At 40.4% G+C, this 23555-nt stretch overlaps 1 protein-coding gene across 1 annotated transcript in view; it reads right to left on the bottom strand.

Annotated features, from left to right (window-relative positions):
• The window catches only part of SWAP70 (switching B cell complex subunit SWAP70), a 52672-nt gene that overhangs the window by 7367 nt on the left and 21750 nt on the right, over positions 1–23555 (bottom strand). The window contains exons 4-8 of the mRNA XM_074955028.1: positions 14592–14816; positions 9918–10064; positions 9354–9462; positions 8285–8466; positions 1459–1566 (exon numbers count right to left, since the gene is read on the bottom strand). Of these exons, the coding sequence (XP_074811129.1) occupies positions 1459–1566; positions 8285–8466; positions 9354–9462; positions 9918–10064; positions 14592–14816 (771 nt within the window). The remainder of the gene's footprint in view (positions 1–1458; positions 1567–8284; positions 8467–9353; positions 9463–9917; positions 10065–14591; positions 14817–23555) is intronic.

Genomic DNA, 23555 nt, shown 5'->3' with positions numbered 1-23555 from the left:
AAAGCCACAGCAAAGGGTGTTGGCTATGCAGAGAAAGCGGAAGAACTATGGAAATCAAGGAAAGAGACAAAGACGACAACTGCCTGCCACTCCTCCAGCCATGCCAAACTAATGGGAATGCTCCACACCCCCTCTCCTTCAGATCTCTCAATCGCTCTTTTAACACATGACCAGAGCACGGAACCAAGCACAATTGACAGAACTGCTGCACAGCTGTTCCTCTGCTGGGCTCCCCATTCTCACCATGTGTCATGCAGAGCTGGAAGCTATGGTCATTGGACAGTCTGGGAAGAAGAAAGTACCAGTTGTAGAAGGCTGTCTCACCCCTTAGCAAGGTGAAAGGCTGAGGGAAGAGAGCAATGGAGGTAAAGCAGGAGACAAACATCTAAGTTTCCCTCCAGTCACTGTTTGAAACTTAGCTACTATGTCTTACTCTTGGCACCAAGCCATGACCCTGAACCTCATTGTTGAAGACCAGGTAGGACATGCTTCAATGCTCATTACGGTCATTCCTTAACCAGCTAAGGGGGCTTGCTTTTGACTACCATAAAGGCATTTCCTCTCCTGCAGCTATTAAGCATGCTGCTTCCACAACTATCTCAAGTCTCTGTTGCTCCAGCAAACAAGATCATTTTCCAGAACGGAGCCCACCCCCTCCCACGTGCACGGCCATCCCATCACTGGATTAGCACAGTAGCTTTATGCCCCAAGACTTTATGCAAAGAAGCATCTGAGTGACAATCAACACTTGTCCTTTATTTTCAGTGGATAACTTTAGTAATATAACCTTTTATTCAAGACAAAGCCCCAGTGAAAAATTATGATAAAATTCATCCTGGGATCTGATTTACTAACTGCGAGCCAGCATTACAAGGCTGCGATGTAAGACATGTTGCTTCTAAAGTTTAATAGGTAGATATGTGCTATGTAATAATTAGGGCTTTAGGGACAGCAGATGTATTTTAAGGAAAGCAGCATGGAATTAGGAAAGCTGGGTTCTGTACTAACTTTGCCACTGACTCATTTTTGTGACCTTTAACAAGGAACCTCTGTCAGCCATGGGTTCCTCATCTAAACTTTTGAGAGCTACAGCTAAAACTACAATATAAGTGCTAAGCACTATTATCTTTATAATCTATGCACACACAAAGCTCTTAAAATTCTATTTTAATAAAATTATTTAGAATTAAGAATAGAATTGACTGTTTAAAGCACAAAGAAACACACTTTTCTCTCAACTACTACAATTCATGTTGTCCCAGAATTGTACAAACATCATCAATCTGTAGATGATTATTCAAAATGAATGCACTGCAAATAAGGATACAGTACATCTACTCTGGTATGCCACCATTTAAAACATGTTTGGAATCCATTCAGCAAAAGCCTATGATTGTCATGGTGGAAACACAGCTCACTGAGGAAATTCAAAATGTTTTTGACTATCCCAACACTCACCATTTTCTCTCTCGCTAGCTCCAGACTGAATCGGTCTTGCAGTTCCATTTGAGTCTGAAGACGTTTCTTCTCTTCTACTGCAGCTCGAGCAGCTGCTTCTTCCAGTTGCTGTACAAAGAAAAACACCATGTAAAAGAGTGTAAGAGACAGTTATCTCACACCTGCATGGATTACATGCTAACCAAAGGCTGACCAGAAGTGGTTCACTGACCTTCAGTCAGTCTGTTTACCTGGTACCATCCATGAAACCTCCTCCCATCCAATCTCACGTACTAGATGGAAACAACGTTCTCAGCTCCCATTCATACAAATGGGCATCTCACTCAAAAAACTGTGGGTGGCACTACAGTTAGTCGGAAATTTTTTCAAATTAATTTTTTTGTAAATGCCAATTCATCAGCACCAAAACTGTTTGCACGAAAAGGTGAGTTTTCAGAATTGTCCAAATGCCTCATTTCAAAACAAAAAAGTTGTTTTTCACTTCCAAATGGCTTCCTGTTTTTAAATTTAATTTATAGTTTAAAAAAATTTAGATAAAAACTGAAATGAATTATTTCTATTAACCTAATCCAAAAATGTTGCCAGTTTTTGGTTCATAAAAATTTACGATTTTTTGGTCCTAAAATGAATTCTTGAAAATTCTCACCAGGTGGGAAACCCATTTCCTACCCAGCTCTGGGCAAACCTATGCAGATTCCTGCAATAGCGACTGCACGTATGGGGACTGAACAACAGCCAGCAGTGAGTGAGCGGACAACAGGAGTACAACACACGTCTTGTGATTTTACAGATATTAACAGGGGTGTCTGTTTTATAATCAATTTTCCAATAATTAACAACTGACTGAGAAGCAGAGAGTTATCTTTGGGCCCATATGCATTCCCCAAAATACCACCCTGATCTAAAATTCTACATAATTGAATGAATTTGCCCTGCAATTTGACCTGTGGGACCAAAAGTCAGTGACAACAGAGCAAATGAGAGGGAAAATCCAAAAATCTAGATTTCAGAGTTGAGTGAATGATGAGGTCACGAGGCTGGCAAGACAGTTCCTCCTGGCTGCTACTAATACCCAGGCATAGAGGAAGAGGACAGGAGGTCACAGGCTTTGTGCAGGGTGGGAAGCCTCGGACTCACCCCTCTGCACACTTGGCTGCAGTGGATGCTTTGAGGGAGGAGCTCTAAGGGCCTGAGGATTTCCACACAGCACCTGACAAAGCCAAAGTTGTCTCAGAGGATAAGAAAATGATTTTTTTCTATGAGATAATTAAACATAATGGAGTATAACAGCAAAAAAATGAAAATGATCTATGCAATTTGACTGTGTCCCATTAACATCCACATGATTACCCACAAGGTTATATCATACAGGGTTGATAAGAATGGAGCCAATAACCATCACTTGAAATTATAAAGGAAAAGATAATAGTGAGACATGGTCAGAGCAAAGGACTGAGAGACAAAAGACACTAGAATCGAGTGCCAAGTCTGACCCTAGCACCCTCTACAGCCTTTGGCAAGTCTCTTCACCTCTCTGCATCTCTGTTCCACAAATGTGGATGATAATCTCTGATCTCGTCACAAGGTTTGTGCATGGATTAGTATTTGTAAAATGCTCGGACGGTGCTGTACAAGCAATAGTCAGGAATTTCGCACCACTTCTTTTAAAAGCAAAAATAATTCCTTCAAATGAGCTAATTCACACATTACCCCTCTTTTGGAAACCCATCTGTATCTTGAGATACTAACATCTTATCAAAGTAAGAATATTTTATTGACATTTTAGGCTGGGATACTCAAATGTGCCGAAGGGGGTTAGGGCCCCATCACCTTTCAGTGGGAGATGGACACCTACCTCTTCTACTGTCTTTTGAAAATCCCAAATTTGAACTGCTACTCTACTTCCTCTTTCTCCCCCGCAGCTTCACTAACTCGACACTTGCTCTGTTAAAGCTGCCAAGACACGCATTTTAAATAGCTTTCATTTCTTTGCAAGCCAGCAACAAACACAAGTAACTGACAAAAACGATCAGGCTGACCAGCACTGAAGCAATAAGAGGGAAAAAAAGAATAACTTTGGTATTAAATAGTACAAGAGAAGTTTGGTGTTAGGTTTAGTTCCCAAATGTAGGTGTTTTACAACAGTGTCTTTGAAAGTGTTCTGGAGGAATGGGAGCAACATCTTAAAAACATCCAAATCTGATATGCTAATTTAAGGGCACTTTACGCGTTCACTCCCCCCCCCCCCTTTTTAAGATAAATGAACATAAAGGAGCACCAATATGAATGTAGGGGCCAAATACAAATCAGATTTATAAAAATTGGAATCTAAGATCATAATTTTTCAAGTGTCTGCACCAGCTAAACCCTGCATCCATGTGGATCTCTGTAGACATCTGGGGGCTCCAGATGGACAAGCTCCACCATGCCAAGTCACTTGAACGATCGGATCCTATTCCTGCTGCTACTGATTTAGGATAGATACTTTTTCATTGAGCTTTCTGTCCCTCATGTCCAAGAACACCCCCGCACCAGACACTGCCTTCAAACAGGAAATATATGTACAATTATTCAGGTCTGGGGAAGTTATAGAAGGGCATTAGATATCAGAAAAGTTACTGAAGTAAACAAAGTATGTTGGGTGCTGTGTGAAACTTACGCCATGTGACCCAGACCACATGCTGGCCTTCTGCATCACTTAAGTCCCACTTATGACCACAAAACACAGACTTAGCAAGTTCATAGGCCTTGTGCTTGGCCTCATTATAGGGATAAAGTTCATCCTTTAATTAGATTAAGGGGAATCTCAAAATTCCATAAGAAAATGTTATTTTAGACAAATGTCAACAACTCACCCCCACTTCTAAAGTTTTAGTGGCGCACAGGCCATTCTCAGAGTGCACTTTAGCTCTCCTTGAACTCATGCTGGCTCACAGCCTGATGCAAACTGAGCTCCAAGTTTTCCAGCACAATTCAGTTTCCTGGAATGTTTACGTAGCTTTTTCCATTACAAGAATTTCCTAACTAATCAAAAGCTGCTCATTCTTCTACCCCAAATACACAACACTTTCATTTGGTGGAAATGCAGGAGTTCATGTCTTAGCCTAACTTGTTCTCTTTTCACCCTCTAAGATGAAGGAATCATCCAGACCTATTTGAAAGGAGCTTCTTGCCTCGACACTCTTGCCAGCTGCCATCTCTGCTACAAGATTCAGAGAAATCAGTTACAATTCAGTAAACACACAGCTTCTGTGAGAACAATCCCATGTTTCTTCCTCTTGCGCACCTGCTCCTCAAGTTATAGCAAAACAGAAATCAACTCCCAGGATTTTTACTGCCTGGTAAGTTACACAAATGATACCAGTAGGGAGTACTAGATATGAGCTAAGGCAGGCATTGCATTTTGGCACATTATCCATGTTTAAAATTATGCAAAAAGAACGAGGCGTACTTGTGGCACCTTAGAGACTAACAAATTTATTTGGGCATAAGCTTTCATGGGCTAAAACCCATTTCATCAGATGCATGGAGTGGAAAATACAGTAGGAAGATATATATAGAGAGAGAACATGAAAAGATGGGGGTTGCCATAGCAACTCCAACCAGACAAATCAATTAAGGTGGGCTATTATCAGCAGGAGAAAAAAACCTTTTGTAGTGATAATCAGGATGGCCCATTTCAAACAGCTGACAAGAAGGTATGAGTAACTCACTACAAAAGTTTTTTTTCTCCTGCTGATAATAGCCCAGCTTAATTGATTTGTCTCATTAGAGTTGGTATGGCAACCCCCATCTTTTTATGTTCTATGTGTGTGTGTTATATATATATATATATATATATATATATATCTTCCTACTGTATTTTCCACTCCAAGCATCTGATGAAGTGGGTTTTAGCCCACGAAAGCTTATGCCCAAATGTATCTGTTAGTCTCTAGGGTGCCACAAGTACTCCTTGTTCTTTTTGCTGATACAGACTAACATGGCTACCACTCTGAAACCTTTAAAATTATGGGGTAAGAATCAAATCAGAACAAGACCTTCTATTACCAGATTCAGAGCAAGGCAAGGAAACTAATACTCCATATCCCAGTATTACCAAACTGATGTGTTCAAAAATCAAGAATCAGGCTCACAAGAATTACAAGATTCTAAAAGTAATACATTTGGGTTCTTTTCATTTGCCTTCTAGTTTCTGTGCCTATAGCATGCACTCAGATCACATTTTTAGGCTTCTCTCCACAACCATGAGAGATGGAAATTCACTTTTTAAATGAAAGCTGAGATTCTAAAATATTCACATGATTCCAGGAGCTGAGACTTTAAAAACTCCAAATATGAGACTTATGATAAAGTCACAAGAATTGACAACAATGATATTCTACTAATACAGACAAGCTTAACTTTAAACACAATACTTAATGGGACTACTCACATGTTTAAAGTTAAACTTATCTATGTATTTGCAGGATCAGGGCCTCAGATTGCATACATGTAATGGATTCAAAGGCTGGGTGACTCGCTGCACTCTACGTCTAGTCACTCTAGTTTACTTTATAATTGGATCTGATCTTGCTCTAAGAGCTTAAGAATAAGTAATAAATCAGATATTTTCTATTTATGAAGGTGCATGAGAAATTAGGCAAGCGTGCTCTAACTGGAAACACAAAACCAACTGAAATGTAGGACAAGGTTACGAGCAGACCAGTTCTGCTTTTCATGTTACATGGCTAAAGAATGTCATTTTAATAGCTTGCAACCACAGTGGGGCAAGGACCAAGTCTCCTTCCACACGTTGTATGGCATGGAACATACTGGCAGTACGCAAATTACTAACAAATAATAAAAACAAATAAAAGTATATGTAGTTGGAGACGGTATGAGCTGGGGGAGGGGAGGAGTTAATAGGAGCATGAAGTGGAAAATGGAAGAACAACAGAGCAGGAGGGAGGAAAGCACAGAACAGAAGATGGAGAGCCAAGAGCGTTTTGAATGGCTTAACTACTCATGAGTTGTGAATCCACAAGTGAGTTCATTTGATATATACAGGTCTTCCCAAAGGAGTGCCAATAAAACTATTATACCACACCCCACATTCCCTCCATGCTACACATCTTCTAGAAAACTACTTTAGACATATTTTGATTTTTTTAATCAGTACTATTTTTTAATCTCTGCCTGTGAAAGCCAGCTCTCAGAGGGAGAGAGGTTATGGCTAACACGTTTTTGAAACTTCTGAAAATGACCTAAAGTGAAGTTTATGTATCATCATGAATTTAAGGTCTGTTGTCTCTGAATTGACCAGGGCTAGAGGAAAGTACTGTGTCCCATTAAGAAGATGGGAATCTCCCCTTTCTATTGGTATAAGACCCTTTTTCAGCACTGATGGATCATGAGATAATCAGACTGTAGGCCTATCACTAGTCCTGAAATGGCCAGTGTAGTTTTGGGACAGAAATGCCTTCTTTTCTGAGGAAACGTAGAACATATTTCTCTGGCTTATTTAATTTTTTTAAACGGAAAAGGCAGCTGTCTCATTTTACAGCACAGGGGTTGGGATGTAAGGAAGTGATGCTGGCTCCTGACAGGAAGCACTCTAGGTAACAGCTGAGATGTGGTATGGCAAGTGGTGGGGTTGAAATCCAAGAATAACTCATGATATTTAAGGGAAAGTTCACTAGGTTTGTAAGTTTTGTCCAAGAACATTTAAATTACAAAACATTTTCTACAATGAAAACAGCGAGAGCTTTTGATACATGAATCTTAAATTAGGTAAAATGGATCTTTTAACTTTCACCAAGCCTCATAGGGGAGCAATCAGATAGATGTGGGCAACTCTATTATCTGCAGTGATCAGCAAGTTAATAGCAAATAGTAATAGCAAATACATAATGCTCCTCAGTGCTGTTCATAGAACCTTCTGCCAAGCTTCCTTAATGCAAGTTTTACACATCTTTAGAGCTTTTCAGATACATGGATTTCTAAAGCTTTCTCCCAATATTCACACTCAAGCTGTCTGAATCTGTTGCTCTGCAAAGTCGATGCAAATTTTATGAGAAAACATGCGTTTGAGCAACGTACATATGGTCAATACCTTTATCTGAGCTGTGAATCTGCCCAAAACTGCTTCAATCGGATTACAAACACACACAAGGATTCTGCAGCATATTTCAATACGTCTCTGGAAACTGAACTTTACACATACTGTTGGAAGTGTGCTGGGGCAGGATTTTTTTCTCTTTCTCAGTCCCTGCTACCCCACACCTATGCAACTTTAGCAATCCATTAAAACTAAGAAAACCCTAATGGAAACTCTGTTAAACTCCACCCTGCTCCTTTAGTTAATTAATTAAAGGGGCTAGATGCCCAGGCCATGGTGCAGCCCCTCTGAGATGCATCCATAGCACAAAGTGCTGTAAAGCTACCCTATGTGGCCAGCTGGTGATTTCCCTTGCTCTACGCCTCTCTCTCCCTGATGTAGGGGGCACACCCAGAGCACTTTCTGTTCCTCCGGCAAAATGGCCTCTAGAGAGCTGTTGCAGACAGCACTAACTTAACTGAGGTCTAGCTCATTTGCCAGTAACTCCAGGTTGAAACAGCTGCATGCCTGCCTCCTTTCCCATCCCTTCTGCCCACCCAAGGTCCTGCGCTAAGCATAGCTCAACCTGACTCAGGGTGTCCTGACCCTGCACAAAAAGCACACACATGTGTAAAACAGACTAATATTTCAAGAAACTCAATCTCAATCAAATTGAAACTTCTCTAGGCAAAATTCTGGTCTGATCAGTGCAATGTGAAAGCTTGAAGGCTAACAACATGCCCCCACCTTTCTCACTGTCTCCAATTCCTCCTGCTTGTTCTCATTAGCTATTTGGAGTTCTTTCATCTGCCGCTCCAATTCCTCTTCCTCAGCTTGCCGTTTCTGGCGTAATTCTTTCCGTTTCTGGCGCGCTTCTTTGTGAGGTGGAGGGCTGCCAACCCTCAGCAGGCTTACAGTGGTCTGAATGGCTGTAAAGGAGTCCATGTGATTGAAAGGAAATGCAACAATAAAAGAGAACTTCAGTTAGGAGAAATGCTAAGACTCTCTGGATAGCCCGGGTGGGTGAGAAACAGCTACTCTGTTATCGCACACAACTCTCTCTCGTCATCCCCTCTCTCTCTTATTAAGTTAACTAATAACATGAAAAAAGTAAGCGTGCTGGCTTTCTACACATTGCAATATCATCTGTATCCCAAAGAGAGGAATGTCCAGTAGTTCCAATAATAGCCTACCCGATTATTCCATACCCAGTGTCAATTTCTGGTGGTGCATTGGCAAGATTAAGATGGTGTGAATGTAAATTATTGTAAGAGAGAAAGCCTTAGGAAACGACAACCAATTGCAAATTTCTCTCCACATCCCTAGACAATTTTCTCAGTGTTTCTAATCCAGATAAGAATCCCTCTGTTTCTCAGGGGTACGTTGACTGATAGAAAGTCAAAAATAGTTCCCTCACATTTCATTTTCTAGGGCCAGCATTTTATCTGGGCTGCACAAATAAAAATCATCTTTCATTGTGTGTTAGCCATCCCACAACATGCAGCAAATCAGTTACTGAAAGTGAACTGCTGGTAGGATCAAATTTATGAAAGCACTTCGGCACAGATTTTCAAACGGGACTAGTGATTTTGGGTGCCTCAATTTGACACCTTGAAGAGGCCCATTTTTCAGCATTTTGGTGCTTAGCTGGTTCTGAAAATCAGGCCCCTTTGAGATGTCTCAATTTGGGAACTCAAAGGGGAACCACCCCCAAATCACTAGTCACTTGTGAAAATCTTGTTCTTAAGCACATGCTTAAGTGCTTTGTGGAAGCAGGACCTTAACTCTCACATCACTAAGATTTAAGAGACCTTACCTTGAATCCACTCCTGCTTCTTCTTTTTATCAGAGGCACTAATCTCAAAGCTTTTATCTAAGCATTTGATAAGAAAAAGGCATTTCTTCCCATCTTTGTCAGGCAAGGACTGGAATGGAAAACAAAGTATTAGTTTCCAGTTAACCTAAATACCACACTGCAGTATCGCATCCCACCTATGCACCAGTCAGTCACATGTACAGGCTATGAAGGCCTACAACAGTAAAATGTTTAATTTTAATATTTTATAGTTTGCGATATAAATGCCATTTTACATCGAGGTGCAAAACTGCTGTTCATGGAAAACTGAAACATTATGAAATTGTTAAGCTTTTACTGTTACTGCTTTCCACTCATGAACTTATTTGTACAAATTCCAATAGTTTCATTAAATGATCTTCATGAAAATAAAACCAAGAGAGACAGCCCAACAGAGTGATCCACTGATGCAAAAAGGAAAAAAACAGAACAAATACCCCACCATCACTGAATAGACACTGGGAGTCCACCACAAAAGATTATTTTAAAATTTCTATATTTAGAGGGAGTTGAATTTATTTTTACCTCTACAAAACAGTTTTCATCCAACACGATGTCTCCTTTTTTGTCTTTTAAATCTTCACTCGCGTAATATGAAATAATATTTGGTTTTAGCACAAACCAACGTTCTGTCCAATTTTTCCTTCTGTGACCTTTTTTCAACATATAACCCTGTAAAAAGGAATGACCCATTGAATTGTGTCCCCTCGATTGTACTGCTCTGCCTTTTACTTGTGTGCCCTAAGGTTATGGTCCAAGACCGATGAAGTAGACCAGGCCCTAAATGCTGATTCCTACACATTTCCGTTCCTCATAACTCCCAATTCCATCACCTGTTGCTTAGTTCATGAAAGTAATTTGTGATTCCTTTTTCCCCGATTTGCAAATGGTAAAACCATCTTTAAAATAACGGAAATAATACTGCAATCTCTCCGGATTCTATTTGACAATATTTTACCACCACTCTTCCTTTTTTATTATTATTAATTATTATTGTTACTAGTGCTAGCACACAACTCTGCTGGACATGTCATACATGATGTCTAATGACAGAGATTTTATTAATTTAATCACATTGTGAAATGTCAACAACAAAAGATCTCCCCAGGGGTATATGTAGGGCCTGGAGCTAGATAGATATTCTAGCTAGATATTCCATCCCCTACTGTACACGTAACCCTGGGGATAAGAAAACTTCCACCTCCTGGAAGTGGTTCTTCCTGTCTCCTAAAATACCTTCTGCTGCCTTGCTCATCTAGCTGCACCCAAAAAAAGACCAAAGCCTTTTTTAAAGGACTGATCCCAACAAGAGTGTGATAGAAACTTCAAATAGTGGGACTGAGAAAGGGAGAATGAAAACTATACTTCTGGCTAGTATACTATATTTGGGGAGCATAGGGCAAAATCCTGACCCCACTGAAGTCAATAGTTGTTTTCCCATTGATTTTGCTGGGGCCAAGCTTTCACCCATACTATTTTAGTTTTCCTTACATTTTACTCAATCCAGTTTAAAAAAAAGAAAAACATTGTGTCTCCAAGGGCTTGTTTCTATGAACAGTTCGCTCACAGCAAGCTGGGTGTAAATCCGGCCTGCTCTAGCCTGCCATGCACTAACTGGCTGGGTGGACACTGCTCCCACACACTAAAAAGTGTTGCAGTGCACTTTAATCTACTGTAGTTTGTCACCACATAGATCAACACCCATAATGACACTTTTAGCACCTGGTAGCAGTTCCGCCTGGCCAGTTAGTGGGCAGGCGAGATTTACACAGTAGTTTGCTGTGCACTAATATCCATACAGACATGCCCTAATACCTAACCTTAATTATCATCATCAAGATTTCAAACTCCTCTTTCCTTCCTTTTACAATCCACACACAGCAGGTGGACTTCATAAAGAACAATGAGTCTGATCGATTTGTCCTCAGCTGAACTGGAAGTGGAACTATTAGTGGGATCTTAGACCTAATTATTTAAATTTACTACAGACCTAACATCATGTAGGCCAGCAGTAAGGAAGTACTATTTGTGATATAATATTGGAATTTTTTACATATTTTTTCCCTTTTAGATAGCTAGTTAACTTTCTTTGGAAATGTATTTATATCCTTTGTCTCTTGGTGAGGAGGAGGAAGAACCAGGGGATGTGGCAGTCGTTCTTTGCTTAAACTGTGTTCAGTTTATGTGGAAAATAAATAAAATTGATCGAATCAAAGAAATACCACATTTCTCTTTGCTTTGAAGCAGAATGAGATGAGGATCACTTCCCTTTTCTTTTCTGTGCGGGAAAGACGTCTAGAAGTACCCGATCCAAAACAGAGCTTGTATTTCACACAGAGGAAATATTAAAATGTCAAAGATGTAAAACTACAGTTGTTCTAGCTACATATCTGTGATGGTGGAGTCCAATAGACTGGCCCCAGGATCCTAAGCATCTACATTTCACCTCCACACAGAAAGGACTCACCATAGCTGCCTTTCACCCAAGCCTTATTCTGGGCCATCACTTCCCTCTCTTATCAGTTCCAAATGTACACAAGTATAGGGTGAGTGAAGAACTTAGTGTAGCCTTCCCCTAAGCTCTAATAATGCAATTAACACACCAGGTACAAATACTGCTGTTAGCAAATGGGAAAGACCAGTTCAAGCTCCCTATTGCCCAAGAACATCATAAACATGAGGCAGCAGCCATGAGACAGTTACACAGCTACATGGTGAATTCTTCCCAGGTTATGGGGAGAATTCCATCCCTCTCAATTTTCTATTAGTCCTCCATATAAACCCTATTTACTCCTGCACAAGGGAGGAGAATTTGGCTCCAAGCAAAGTGGTGTGCCCCCATTCATCTCAATTAGCTATTAACACTGAAATCTAATGATGAAAACATAATTAGATATATTAACTACTGCATTAACAATAATTTTAACAGAAGCACCCACCTACTGTGTTTTATCCAGTGTGGTTACAGCTCCACAGGAAAGAGGATGCATGTTGAAAGATGTAAATGATTGAATGTTCTATCAGACATTTGAATTTATTGGCTAGTCAATTTTAAAAAAAAACAAACTAATTTAAAAAGTTATTTTGGGTACTACAGCTTCCCCCATTTCCCCTGCTAATTTCTGTAATCTCATTTTCCCAACTCTTATGTGCTTTGGGGTTTGTTTGGTTTTTTTGTCCTGTTGTCATCCTGTCAAGCAGGAGCCATTCAGCGGTGGGGTGGCTTCCCCCATAGCAAGGGGCTCTTCCTCCTTTCCCTCAGAATCCTGGCTGAGTGTCTCTGCTCTGCCCTGCCAGGACTGCAGCCTCCCCTGCACCTTGTGCCAGTAGAGATCAGGTATCACCTGTCCCACAGCCAGGCAGGGAGCCCTCTGCATCTCGGCTGTAGTGGCCCCACTCACGCACTCACCAGCCAGGAGTGTGTGGGCAGTAATTGTTCAGCAGCAGGAGGGCCTCCCCTTCAGTTGGGGATTCATCTTCCTCTCTGCCGCCCTGGCTGGGGGGGTCTGTGCTCCAGTGGGCCAGGACCACAGCCTTCCACCCAGGTGTCTTGGGCTGCTTGGAGCACCCTGCAGTTCTGCTGTCCACAGTGCCCCAACCCTAACCCCAGCCCTACGCCACCCTTACTTTCCCACAACTGTAAAAATAAAAAGTTAATATTTGCACACACAAAAAATAAAAATAAAAATCAATATTGTCAAATTTGCAACAACAAAAAATTTTATTCCATCAGTACTACAATACGTCTGAATTAAAGTGTGAACTCCATTTTCCAAAAGACTGGTGACTGTCCAGAAGGGGAGGAGATTAGGTTATAACAAAACTTTTTTTAAAAGTCTTTTTAGAAGCAGGGAGACAACCCCAAACAAAGTCACAGTCACCAAGAGAGGAGACAGTCAAGACACTGCAGCAATGAGAGGCAGCACAGCATCAGATAGAAAGCATTTGAAACATCTAATGAAATCAGAGATTTCCTTTCAAATTTCAAGTAGATGGACTGAGCTGACGCCAATTATTATGTTCAATGGTATTAACAGAATGACTTAAAGTTTTGTCCTCAACAGTTCATCCCACCAACGAACAATAAGGAGTTAACAAAAACAGATGCTTTGCATTGTTCTTTGGCTATTTTGAAAGAACTTCCTGTGCCAAGATTTTCTGATAACTTCTTCTGAATGGATTTGGAAGGGCTGCCAAAAAAGGCCTTTGCTTGCTTTCTTCGTAAGGAGAAACAATCAAAGACCACTAACAGTTCCCCATAAAGTACGTATGAGTGTGAATTAGAACCCTAGGTAAATGCAGTTTGCCTGAATAAACACACTTCACTGGGGTTTTAAGGATTAATTTTTCCTATTAAAAATATACAGTCCTTTAAAGCCATTCTGGGACTTTCTGAAACATCTAGAACAACTGAGGAGTCCCCTGACCAAATGGTAATCAATCCCTCTACAGGAACTCCAAACGAGCAGAAGGTTGACAGAAATATTCTATGAATTTTAAGATAGAGCCATTACTTTTTAGCTTTGACTTCAGCTTCGTAAATCACTAATGCTCCATATTCTGTTATGCAGAGTTAAATAGCATTTTCTACACAATTTATAGGCTGTTTTAACTGCATCAATTTAGAAACAGATACAGTTAAATCGGTGCATCGCCCTTGTGTGGGCACAGTTATACTGATATATACCTATCAGAGCTTTTTTCTGTAAATTAACTGCAAATTTCAATATATTAATACTTATGTTTAATATATTAATATTTTAACATATTAAAGACTTACCACAAATTTAGGAATTAATAAATACAATTTTGCAGCTATTCTATTAGCTAATGAATTACTGGTATAAAGAGAGGTCATATTTTAAGTCAGAAACACGAGGGCCACTTTTCCTTCAGGTCCTAAGTATAACTCACCAAGGACACGTATCTCCTTTGCAGTACTAGAAGGGGTTAAAGAGATCTTTTTACATAGCACAGCTTCCGTTTTACAAAATATATTCTTTTAAAAATAAACCACATTCACAAACTCCTAACAGAAACCAACTGTCAGAGCGCTAAGTAGACGCCCTCGAGCTTGTTCGCTGCCATCAGCTAAAGAAACTGTTATTCATGGCAGCAGAATTCATGGGCAAATGATCTCATTATCCAATAACTCATACATCCCACTATTTTCAAACATTCACTCCATTCAATTCTTACCTGTTTCAGTACATCTAATATGAGCTCATTAAAGACCTCATTAACTGCCATTGATACCGTCTGTCGGTCCATCCCTTTGCTAAACTGTCCACTTCCAATAAGCTCAATCAATTCCCATGCAGAAAGACCTTGATTGGCACCGAGGCTGTTCTTATTATGTTCAAACTGTTCTTGATGCGAGCCTGCCCCCATTGCTTCAGTGAGTTTTTTAAGTAAGTATTCAATCTGTACAGAAATAGAAGCAAAAATTATATCATTTTTAACAAAGAATTTACTCAAATGCTTATGAGCTCTCGGCCAAAATTTGCGTGCCTAAAGTTAGGCTCTTAAATCCACATTTAGGCACCTAAAGATAAATGGCTTCATTTTCAAAGATTCCACGCTCCCACAGTTCTTATTTGCTTCAACAGGGTTTGTGTGTGCTCATCACCCCCAGAAAATCTGACTACTCATATTTAGAAGCCTAAATATGGATTTAGGCTTCTAACTTCAGACACTCAGTTTTGGGATTTCTGCCCACGAATGATACACATGGAAGTTATTCTTTAATAGCATCAAGATTATGCAGAATTAAATGTGAGAAAGAGGAAAGCTTCAAAAGCATTACAATTTTATAAAAGTAAACCAATAAAATATACCAGGAAAATTAAAGGAAATAGCTTGGATAAGGAAAGACATTAGCAATAGTCACATGCTAGTCACATGTCTGAGCCCTGACACCTCCCCCTCAAATCTGATATCAGGACGGGCATAAAAAAAATGAAGGTGAAGATGAAAAAGTATTCATTCCTAAAACAAATTCTCCTTTTCCTAATACTTTCCATGTCATGTATCAGACAACTATAACAACACTTCTACTGAGGTTAGTCAAGACTTAAATCTTGCTATCTATCTTATACCACTAATTGTACTTATTTAAAACTGAATCCATCCAGTAATTAAAAAACCCTACAAATCTTTAACCAATGCCAGTTTGTGAGTTCCTACTTCCACAATCATATCTATACAATAAAAGTCACTGTTGTTGTCAGTTTCCTATGTTTGAAGATACACAACACTTTGATGTGATATAATTAGACTTCAAGGATGGTTTGGTCTAGACAACCTGAAGACAGGCCAGGTTTGCCCAAGACAGCAGAGAAAGGCATAAAGGGAACAATGGTTTACTGTGTTTTTCCACCAGCTTCATGGCAAGACCACTATGTGCCATAGCCTTCCTGCCCCCCTAGTTGACTGGGGCAATGAAGCCAGAAAAAGCAAGGCATTTCCCTGACAGCCAAAGTAAACCTGGGTAAAAGGGAGCAAAGCCACAGTGATACACCATGGCCTGCCAGCCCCACCAAGAAGTTCCTGTGGAGACAAGGGGCAAATCAGCCTCTAAAATAGCTGACCCATCTTTCCGGTGACTATAAAAGCGAGCATATGAATCCTGCCTCTGGCCTCCATCCTAAGTCAGATGTTGCGCCAGCTCTCCCATGCCAAGGGCTCTTAGAAGTGGTTCCTCTTAATTACTGAATTTCTTTGTGTGCAGAGCTGATGTTGCTGAAAGGGCACGCGATGGTCACAAGCTACAACAATGGCTTAGGGGTGGACACCATCGGACTGAGTCTTTCAAGCTACCTTTCAAATCCCCCTTTCAGTACACGCAGGATTACCTATTTTTTAGGCCTACTCTCCCAGGTAGACAGTCCTGCTGGAGGGTTGGAACAATTGTGTAAAGTAGACCAATTGTAGGTACAATTTTCAAAAAGTGACTTAGAACATCTCATGTTCAAAAGCGACAGGCTCCTCAGTGCCTCAAATGAAAGTCAATGGGACATAGGCTTCTAAGTCATTTGGACACTTGTGAAAATCTCCCCCCTCCATGTCATTGATGCTGTGCAACCTCCCTTACCCTAGTGCTTCTGAGAAAGCAGGAAGTAAGGTCATTTCTTCCATGGATTACAGAAAAGTCAGTTTGGGTCAAATGAGGCTTCACCATAGGCCAGCCTAACCTTTCAGCAAGAGTAACTGGACCACTTTTTGATTGGTGTATATAAGGGATTGAATTGGTAGGCTCTTCAGGGCCCATCACTGTCTCTCATCACAGGTTTGGGAGAAGGGGGATGAGGAAGTGTTTTTCAATACGTTCATCCTACAAGGACTACCAGGCCTCAAGCATCTGATGTTAGCCACAGTATGTATGTTAATACTCTGGCCAATATGGCTTCTCTGGCTTCTTCTTGATGTGAGCAAGCACCCTCCTTTCACCCAAGTCTGTGGCAAATAAATACAAAACACGTGCAAATCTGTGACAGAATATAACAAGTCTGACAAAGCAGTTAATTACTGAACCTGAGCTGAACCTCAGAGAAGCGGGATTTTTACTGCTATTTCTGGAATACTGAGATTAGTTATTAAATAGTTTCCTTTTCAGTAATACTAAATAGTAATTAATGCTAAAAGAAAAATGAGGAAGTAAACTATAATCACTTTATTGTCTCAAAAAGAAAAACAAACATAAGAAAAAGTACCCAATTCATATGCTTCTGAGCTAATTGCTCAGGCATGCAGGAGTGAAATCAGGAAGGCCAAATCACACTTGGAGTTGCTGCTAGCAAGAGATTTTAAGAGTAACAAGAAGGGTTTCTTCAGGTATGTTAACAACCAGAAGAAAGTCAAGGGAAGTGTGGGCCCCTTACTGAATGAGGGAGACAACCTAGTGACAGAGGATGTGGAAAAAGCTAATGTACTCATTGCTTTTTTTGCCTCTGTCTTCACGAACAAGGTCAGCTCCCAGACTACTGCACTGGGCAGCACAGCATGGGGAGGAGGTGACCAGCCCTCTGTGGAGAAAGAAGTAGTTCGGGACTATTTAGAAAAGCTGGACGAGCACAAGTCCATGGGGCCGGATGCGCTGCATCCGAGAGTGCTAAAGGAGTTGGCGGATGTGATTGCAGAGCCTTTGGCCATTATCTTTGAAAACTCATGGAGATCGGGGGAGGTCCCAGATGACTGGAAAAAGGCTAATGTAGTGCCCATCTTTAAAAAAGGGAAGGAGGAGGATCTGGGGAACTACAGGCCAGTCAGCCTCACCTTAGTCCCTGGAAAAATCATGGAGCAGGTCCTCAAGGAATCAATTCTGAAGCGCTTACAGGAGAGGAAAGTGATCAGGAACAGTCAGCATGGATTCACCAAGGGCAAGTCATGCCTGACTAATCTAATTGCCTTCTATGACGAGATAACTGGCTCTGTGGATAAGGGGAAAGCAGTTGACATGTTATTCCTTGACTTTAGCAAAGCTTTTGACATAGTCTCCCACAGTATTCTTGCTAGCAAGTTAAAGAAGCATGGGCTGGATGAATGGACTATAAGGTGGATAGAAAGCTGGATAGATCATCGGGCTCAACGGGTAGTGATCAATGCTCCATGTCTAGTTGGCAGCCGGTATCAAGTGGAGTGCCCCAAGGTCGGTCCTGGGGCCGGTTTTGTTCAATATCTTCATTAATGATCTGGAGGATGGTGTGGATTGCACCCTCAGCAAGTTTGCAGATGACGCTAAACTGGGAGGAGAGGTAAATACGCTGGAGGGTAGGGATAGGATACAGAGGGACCTAGACAAATTAGAGGATTTGGCCAAAAGAAATATGATGAGGTTCAACAAGGACAAGTGCAGAGTCCTGCACTTAGGATGGAAGAATCCCATGCACTGCTACAAACTAGGGACCAAATGGCTAGGCAGCAGTTCTGCAGAAAAGGACCTAGGGGTTACAGTGGACGAGAAGCTGGATACGAGTCAACAGTGTGCCCTTGTTGCCAAGAAGGCCAATGGCATTTTGGGATATATAAGGAGGGGCATTGCCAACAAATAGAGGGACATGATTGTTCCCCTCTATTCGACATTGGTGAGGCCTCATCTGGAGTAGTGTGTCCAGTTTTGGGCCCCACACCACAAGAAGGATGTGAAAAAACTGGAAAACATCCAGCGGAGGGCAACAAAAATGATATGGGGACTGGAACACATGACTTATGAGGAGAGGCTGAGGGAACTGGGATTGTTTAGTCTGCGGAAGAGAAGAATGAGGGGGGGATTTGATAGCTGCTTTCAACTACGTGAAAGGGGGTTCCAAAGAGGATGGACCTAGACTGTTCTCAGTAGTAGCAGATGACAGAACAAGGAGTAATGGTCTCAAGTTGCAGTGGGGGAGGTTTAAGTTGGATATTAGGAAAAACTTTTTCACTAGGAGGGTGGTGAAGCACTGGAATGCGTTACCTAGGGAGGTGGTGGAATCTCCTTCCTTTGAAGTTTTTAAGGTCAGGCTTGACAAAGCCCTGGCTGGGATGATTTAGTTGGAGATTGGTCCTGCTTTGAGCAGGGGGTTGGACTAGATGACCTCCTGAGATCCCTTCCAACCCTGATATTCTATGATTCTATGATAATTCTACATTCCTGTGATGTTTGCTTTTTGTAAGGACTTATTGTCCTCTTAAAGATTATTGTAAGCAAAGATGTATTTAGCCTTACAGGGCAGATGGCTTTAGGTGGGCAAAAAAGGTAAAGTATTTTTCACCTCTGTTTCCCTACACGTAACTGGACATTGAATTTAGTTGGGATGTATTCATACATAAATAGCACTAACAGCCAACCAACTTTAGGGAAGACAATGTTTAAGTAGATGCCGTTTCAAATTGGATATCATGATTATTACAGAGAGTACTTCTATTGATCTCAGTACAATGACTGTACTTCTGAATGCTAGGTTGAAGGCCTTAGTTCTGCCAGCATCTACTACTAGCCATAGTGCTTACTCCTGTGAATAGTCCTGATGATTTCAGTGCAGAGATTTCATTAGGACTACTCACAGTAGTTAGCAGTACTGCCAACAATAGGCTTTTGCAGGAATGGACCCCTAGACTTTGCATTTTAGAAGTTCAGTGCATGGCTCTGAATTACTCACTTTAAGGTCATTCAGGTTAAAGCAATCTGATGGTAATAAGCATCTCAACTCTTAGCTTCATGAAGCTATAATTTATAATCACTTAAATTTCATGTTCATCAATAATTAAAATATTTTAATTTATATAAATAATTCACAAAAACTAAGTTTGTTATTTCTACTTTTCAAACTCTTATACTAAAAAATAACTTATGTGCAGCCAGGGCTTTCCAAGAACAGATACCATAAATCCTCAGCATTCAGTAAGATTCAGGAAGCAGCTTACTTCCCACTTGCAGGCAAGTTTCACCACCACCACCAAAGAATGTTACTTCAGTGTACATGAACTGCAGTGTCAGGTGACCCCAGTTTAGAAACAAATTTCCAGAAGGCCTCACCTTAATGACCTGAAATAAACATTGGCTTTTAAAGACAGGCTATCCTTTCTTTAATAAAAGGTAAGAGTAAGTCTCTCATTTCAGGTTTAAAATGCATTATGCCCATCAGTTCAATTCCTCTGAACAGAGCTCACTGTATTTCTCTTAGCAGGATGGGAAGTTTAAATAACCAGAGCAGAATGCTACCCTTTTGCAATATTCTGCACTTAATGTAAGTCATACCATCCACTTCATTTCGTGTGTCATGTGTCATCTCAGCCTACCAAAGTACAAGATAGTAAAAGAATTAAGAATTCTTACTAGCATTTAACTTTGGGCTTTTTATTTATTTAAAGAAAGGTGTGAAGCACCCTCAAATCCCTTTTGCTAATCATTTTACAAGATTGGGCTTACACAGAGAGGGACTAGAAATCATACTTCAACAGCTTTTCACTGTTACCCACAGCATGCAATCATGAATTTAAATCAAACTAACGGGCTAAGAGGGGAATACATCAAAACTGTTAATGATGTTTTATTAAAACAGACACTAAACAAAGGGATTTACTTTCATTAGTTCTATATAAACCAAGTATTACTCTGTGTGTGATTAAAATAGATGAATATTTAAACTCAAGGAGACAAGCCCACAAGTACACTAATCTCCATGAGTTACACTCATCACTCTCTAAAAGCCCATTCAAGTGTATGAATAGCAATACCATACTTAGATAGTTTCTTACAAGAAAAGTGGCTTATGTATTGGTTTAACTTTTAAACATTAGAATTTTACAGGAATTACTCTTCTTACTCTGGCAGGTATACACAAATATTCTCTACAGTAGCTGCATTACAGCTGTGGAGATGGGGGAAATTAGCATAAAACAATGAGTGATCAACGTAATACAGTAGTTCCATCTGGTCAAATATGGACATAAACATTAGACACGCTATTCATTTGCATGCTCAAATGAGGAACTTTTGATACTTCTGAGAACAGAGTACTTTACTTCCCTTCCCCGGAACCTCTCCACTCCACACGTTAACACATCAAAATAAGAAAAGGAGTACTTGTGGCACCTTAGAGACTAACCAATTTATTTGAGCATAAGCTTTCGTGAGCTACAGCTCACTTCATCAGATGCTGTAGCTCACGAAAGCTTATGCTCAAAGAAATTGGTTAGTCTCTAAGGTGCCACAAGTATTCCTTTTCTTTTTGCGAATACAGACTAACACGGCTGCTACTCTGAAAACTGACATCAAAATAACTGACTAATTAAATCATCTGGCTTAAAAACAGTCTATACCTGTGGTTAATAAGTTGAAAGAGTTGAGAAGTAAGTATGACGCAATGTTTGCTGCTACTTTGAGTGCAACTATTCTCTGTGATAAAGTTGTAAGTTTTTCTTTTAAAGGATTGTTTGTTTTGTTTTAAACAATGATCAGTGCTCTACTGAGAAGGTGAAATCATGACCCACTGAACTCAGTGGAATAACTCCCATTGACTTCGGCGGGGCCAGGATTTCACCAAGAGTCACTATTAAGAACGTATGGGTATTAAAGAGTTTTTTGTTTTAATACTAGACACAAAGTGCCTTTAGCATCTTCTTTCAGTGGAATAGTTCCGTATTTCCTTTCTGATGCTGTTTTCTTTTATTAGCAGTTTTTCCTGTATTGGTTTCAACCTTTTGGATTTTATCACATTCCATGTGAAAGTACTGATATCAGTTTTACATGACCTTTTGCCAAACACAACTGGATGAACCTGTGTGTGTAAAGGATGAAAAAAACCAACAAAAACATCAAGGTAGCCATAATGCCCACCAGATGGCTCCTCTTACATCTCAGACATTCAAGGCTATTCTGCAAAGTCCACTCCATCAAAACAGTGGTTGCAGTGGGTCACCAGTAGATATGTGGAGGACTTGCAATACTATCATTTTATATAAAGTAGGTGCGATGCCTAGGCCAACTGGTAAGGTACCCAAGAGCAACTATGACCCATGACAATGGTGCTATCACCTCATCATTTCCCCAGTGCTCAAAGTGACTCAACCCTGCCCCAGAGGGATCACCAGGGTTTAGGTGGGTAGCTCTCGCTTCATTTCCATTAGCCCCTTGGCCTCTCTGCTGAGACTGATAACAAGGGTTTCACTTGTAGTGGTGGTTTTTGTGGAATCTGATCACTGGACTCGTTTCACAGATGCCCACCAAAGAACCCTGAAACGATAACTGCCAGTCTGCTACACACCTGGGCAGAGTTTGAACAGTCAGCCGACAGGTGAAAAGCTCTATATTCCACTACCATCTCTTAAGCAATCCAGGTCCCCTTCTGGGCAAATATTCTTCCTTCCTACCCTGCACAAAAATCCCCACACAAATATTTATGTTACTTTAGCTCATACAGCTATTTGGGTAAACAGAGTACAAAGACTTGCTTATCATCCAATGCAAACCATTATCTACTCTCTTCAAAATTAAACTAATTTAATTAATAATTTGATATAAATTGTGAAGATGCACCTCAAGATAGGACCTATACATATATGGTGAACCAGATGAGAAATCAGCTACTCTGAATCTTATCCTTGTTCTTTTCAAGAAGCAAGAAAACTGTGGTTTCTAAATGGAAGAATTAATGTAACCTATGAGTGAGCATGTGATACATGTTCCCCTCTGTTCCCAACACACAGGGCATGAGAGTCTGTTACAGCCCCCACTAAAGAGCCTTGTCTCTTTAGCTCAAGCTGTAGAAGCTCAAGATTTTAGCTCTGGAGATCCCTGGTTCAACCCCTGGCACGTCTGGAAAGACAGAAGCCATTACATTCAGAGCTAGTGTAACTTTGGTAGTCAAAAATGCTTTCTTCCAAGCATTTTTTCAGAATCACTAACATGCAACTCCATTCACACTCCTAGTTCAGTCATGAAACTATATCATTTTTACAAGAAAAATGAGGCATGGACATACAAAGATGAAGCCATTTCTGTTTTGCAGTTTACCAAAATAGCTCGTCACAGAAGAGTTGCCATAGAACACTTTTTCATTGCAACTGGTATTGATATTAGACAGAGTAGAGCATAGTGCTTCATAATACTACTCACCATACTGCAGGCATCACCACCACACTTTTGGTCTGAAGCAAAGCAGATTTAGAAAATTTTTTAGCTTAAAACAGTGTAATTACTTACACAATATGGCCCTAAACAGGGTCTCGGAACATTTAAATAAAAATAAAAAGTCTATTTGCTTTATTTTTAAAATTTTCAAGTGTTTATTGAACACAACACAATACACCACTATATACTGATTCGCATTACACAGCTCGGCACATTTCATTATTAAGGATGGCCCAAGAATATGGCGGTTTACTAACCACACACCATAGGTTTAGATGATAAAGAATTTCCAAGGTAACAGCCACGTGTGCTGAAACAGAGGAAGGGGGAAACGTTTGGAAATCTTTTTTAAAGATAAAACACGTTTCAGTTAAAGACCGGTGAGACATACCACCAAGTCTAACAGATAAGAAGGGCAGTGACAGCAATATTCAAAATTGGAGATGCAGCTGGAAATGTTTTGCTTATGATTACAATTCTCTCCTCCACCCTTCTATTTCAGTTATCCCTCCCCCATCTGACTAGGTGCTAATAAAAGCAAGGAAGACATCTGT

The sequence above is a fragment of the Natator depressus genome, chromosome 6 (assembly GCF_965152275.1).
Source record: "Natator depressus isolate rNatDep1 chromosome 6, rNatDep2.hap1, whole genome shotgun sequence".
In the NCBI taxonomy this organism is placed as follows: domain Eukaryota; kingdom Metazoa; phylum Chordata; order Testudines; family Cheloniidae; genus Natator; species Natator depressus.
Note: the sequence above shows the minus strand (reverse complement) of the source record. Positions and strands in the feature narration are given on the sequence as shown.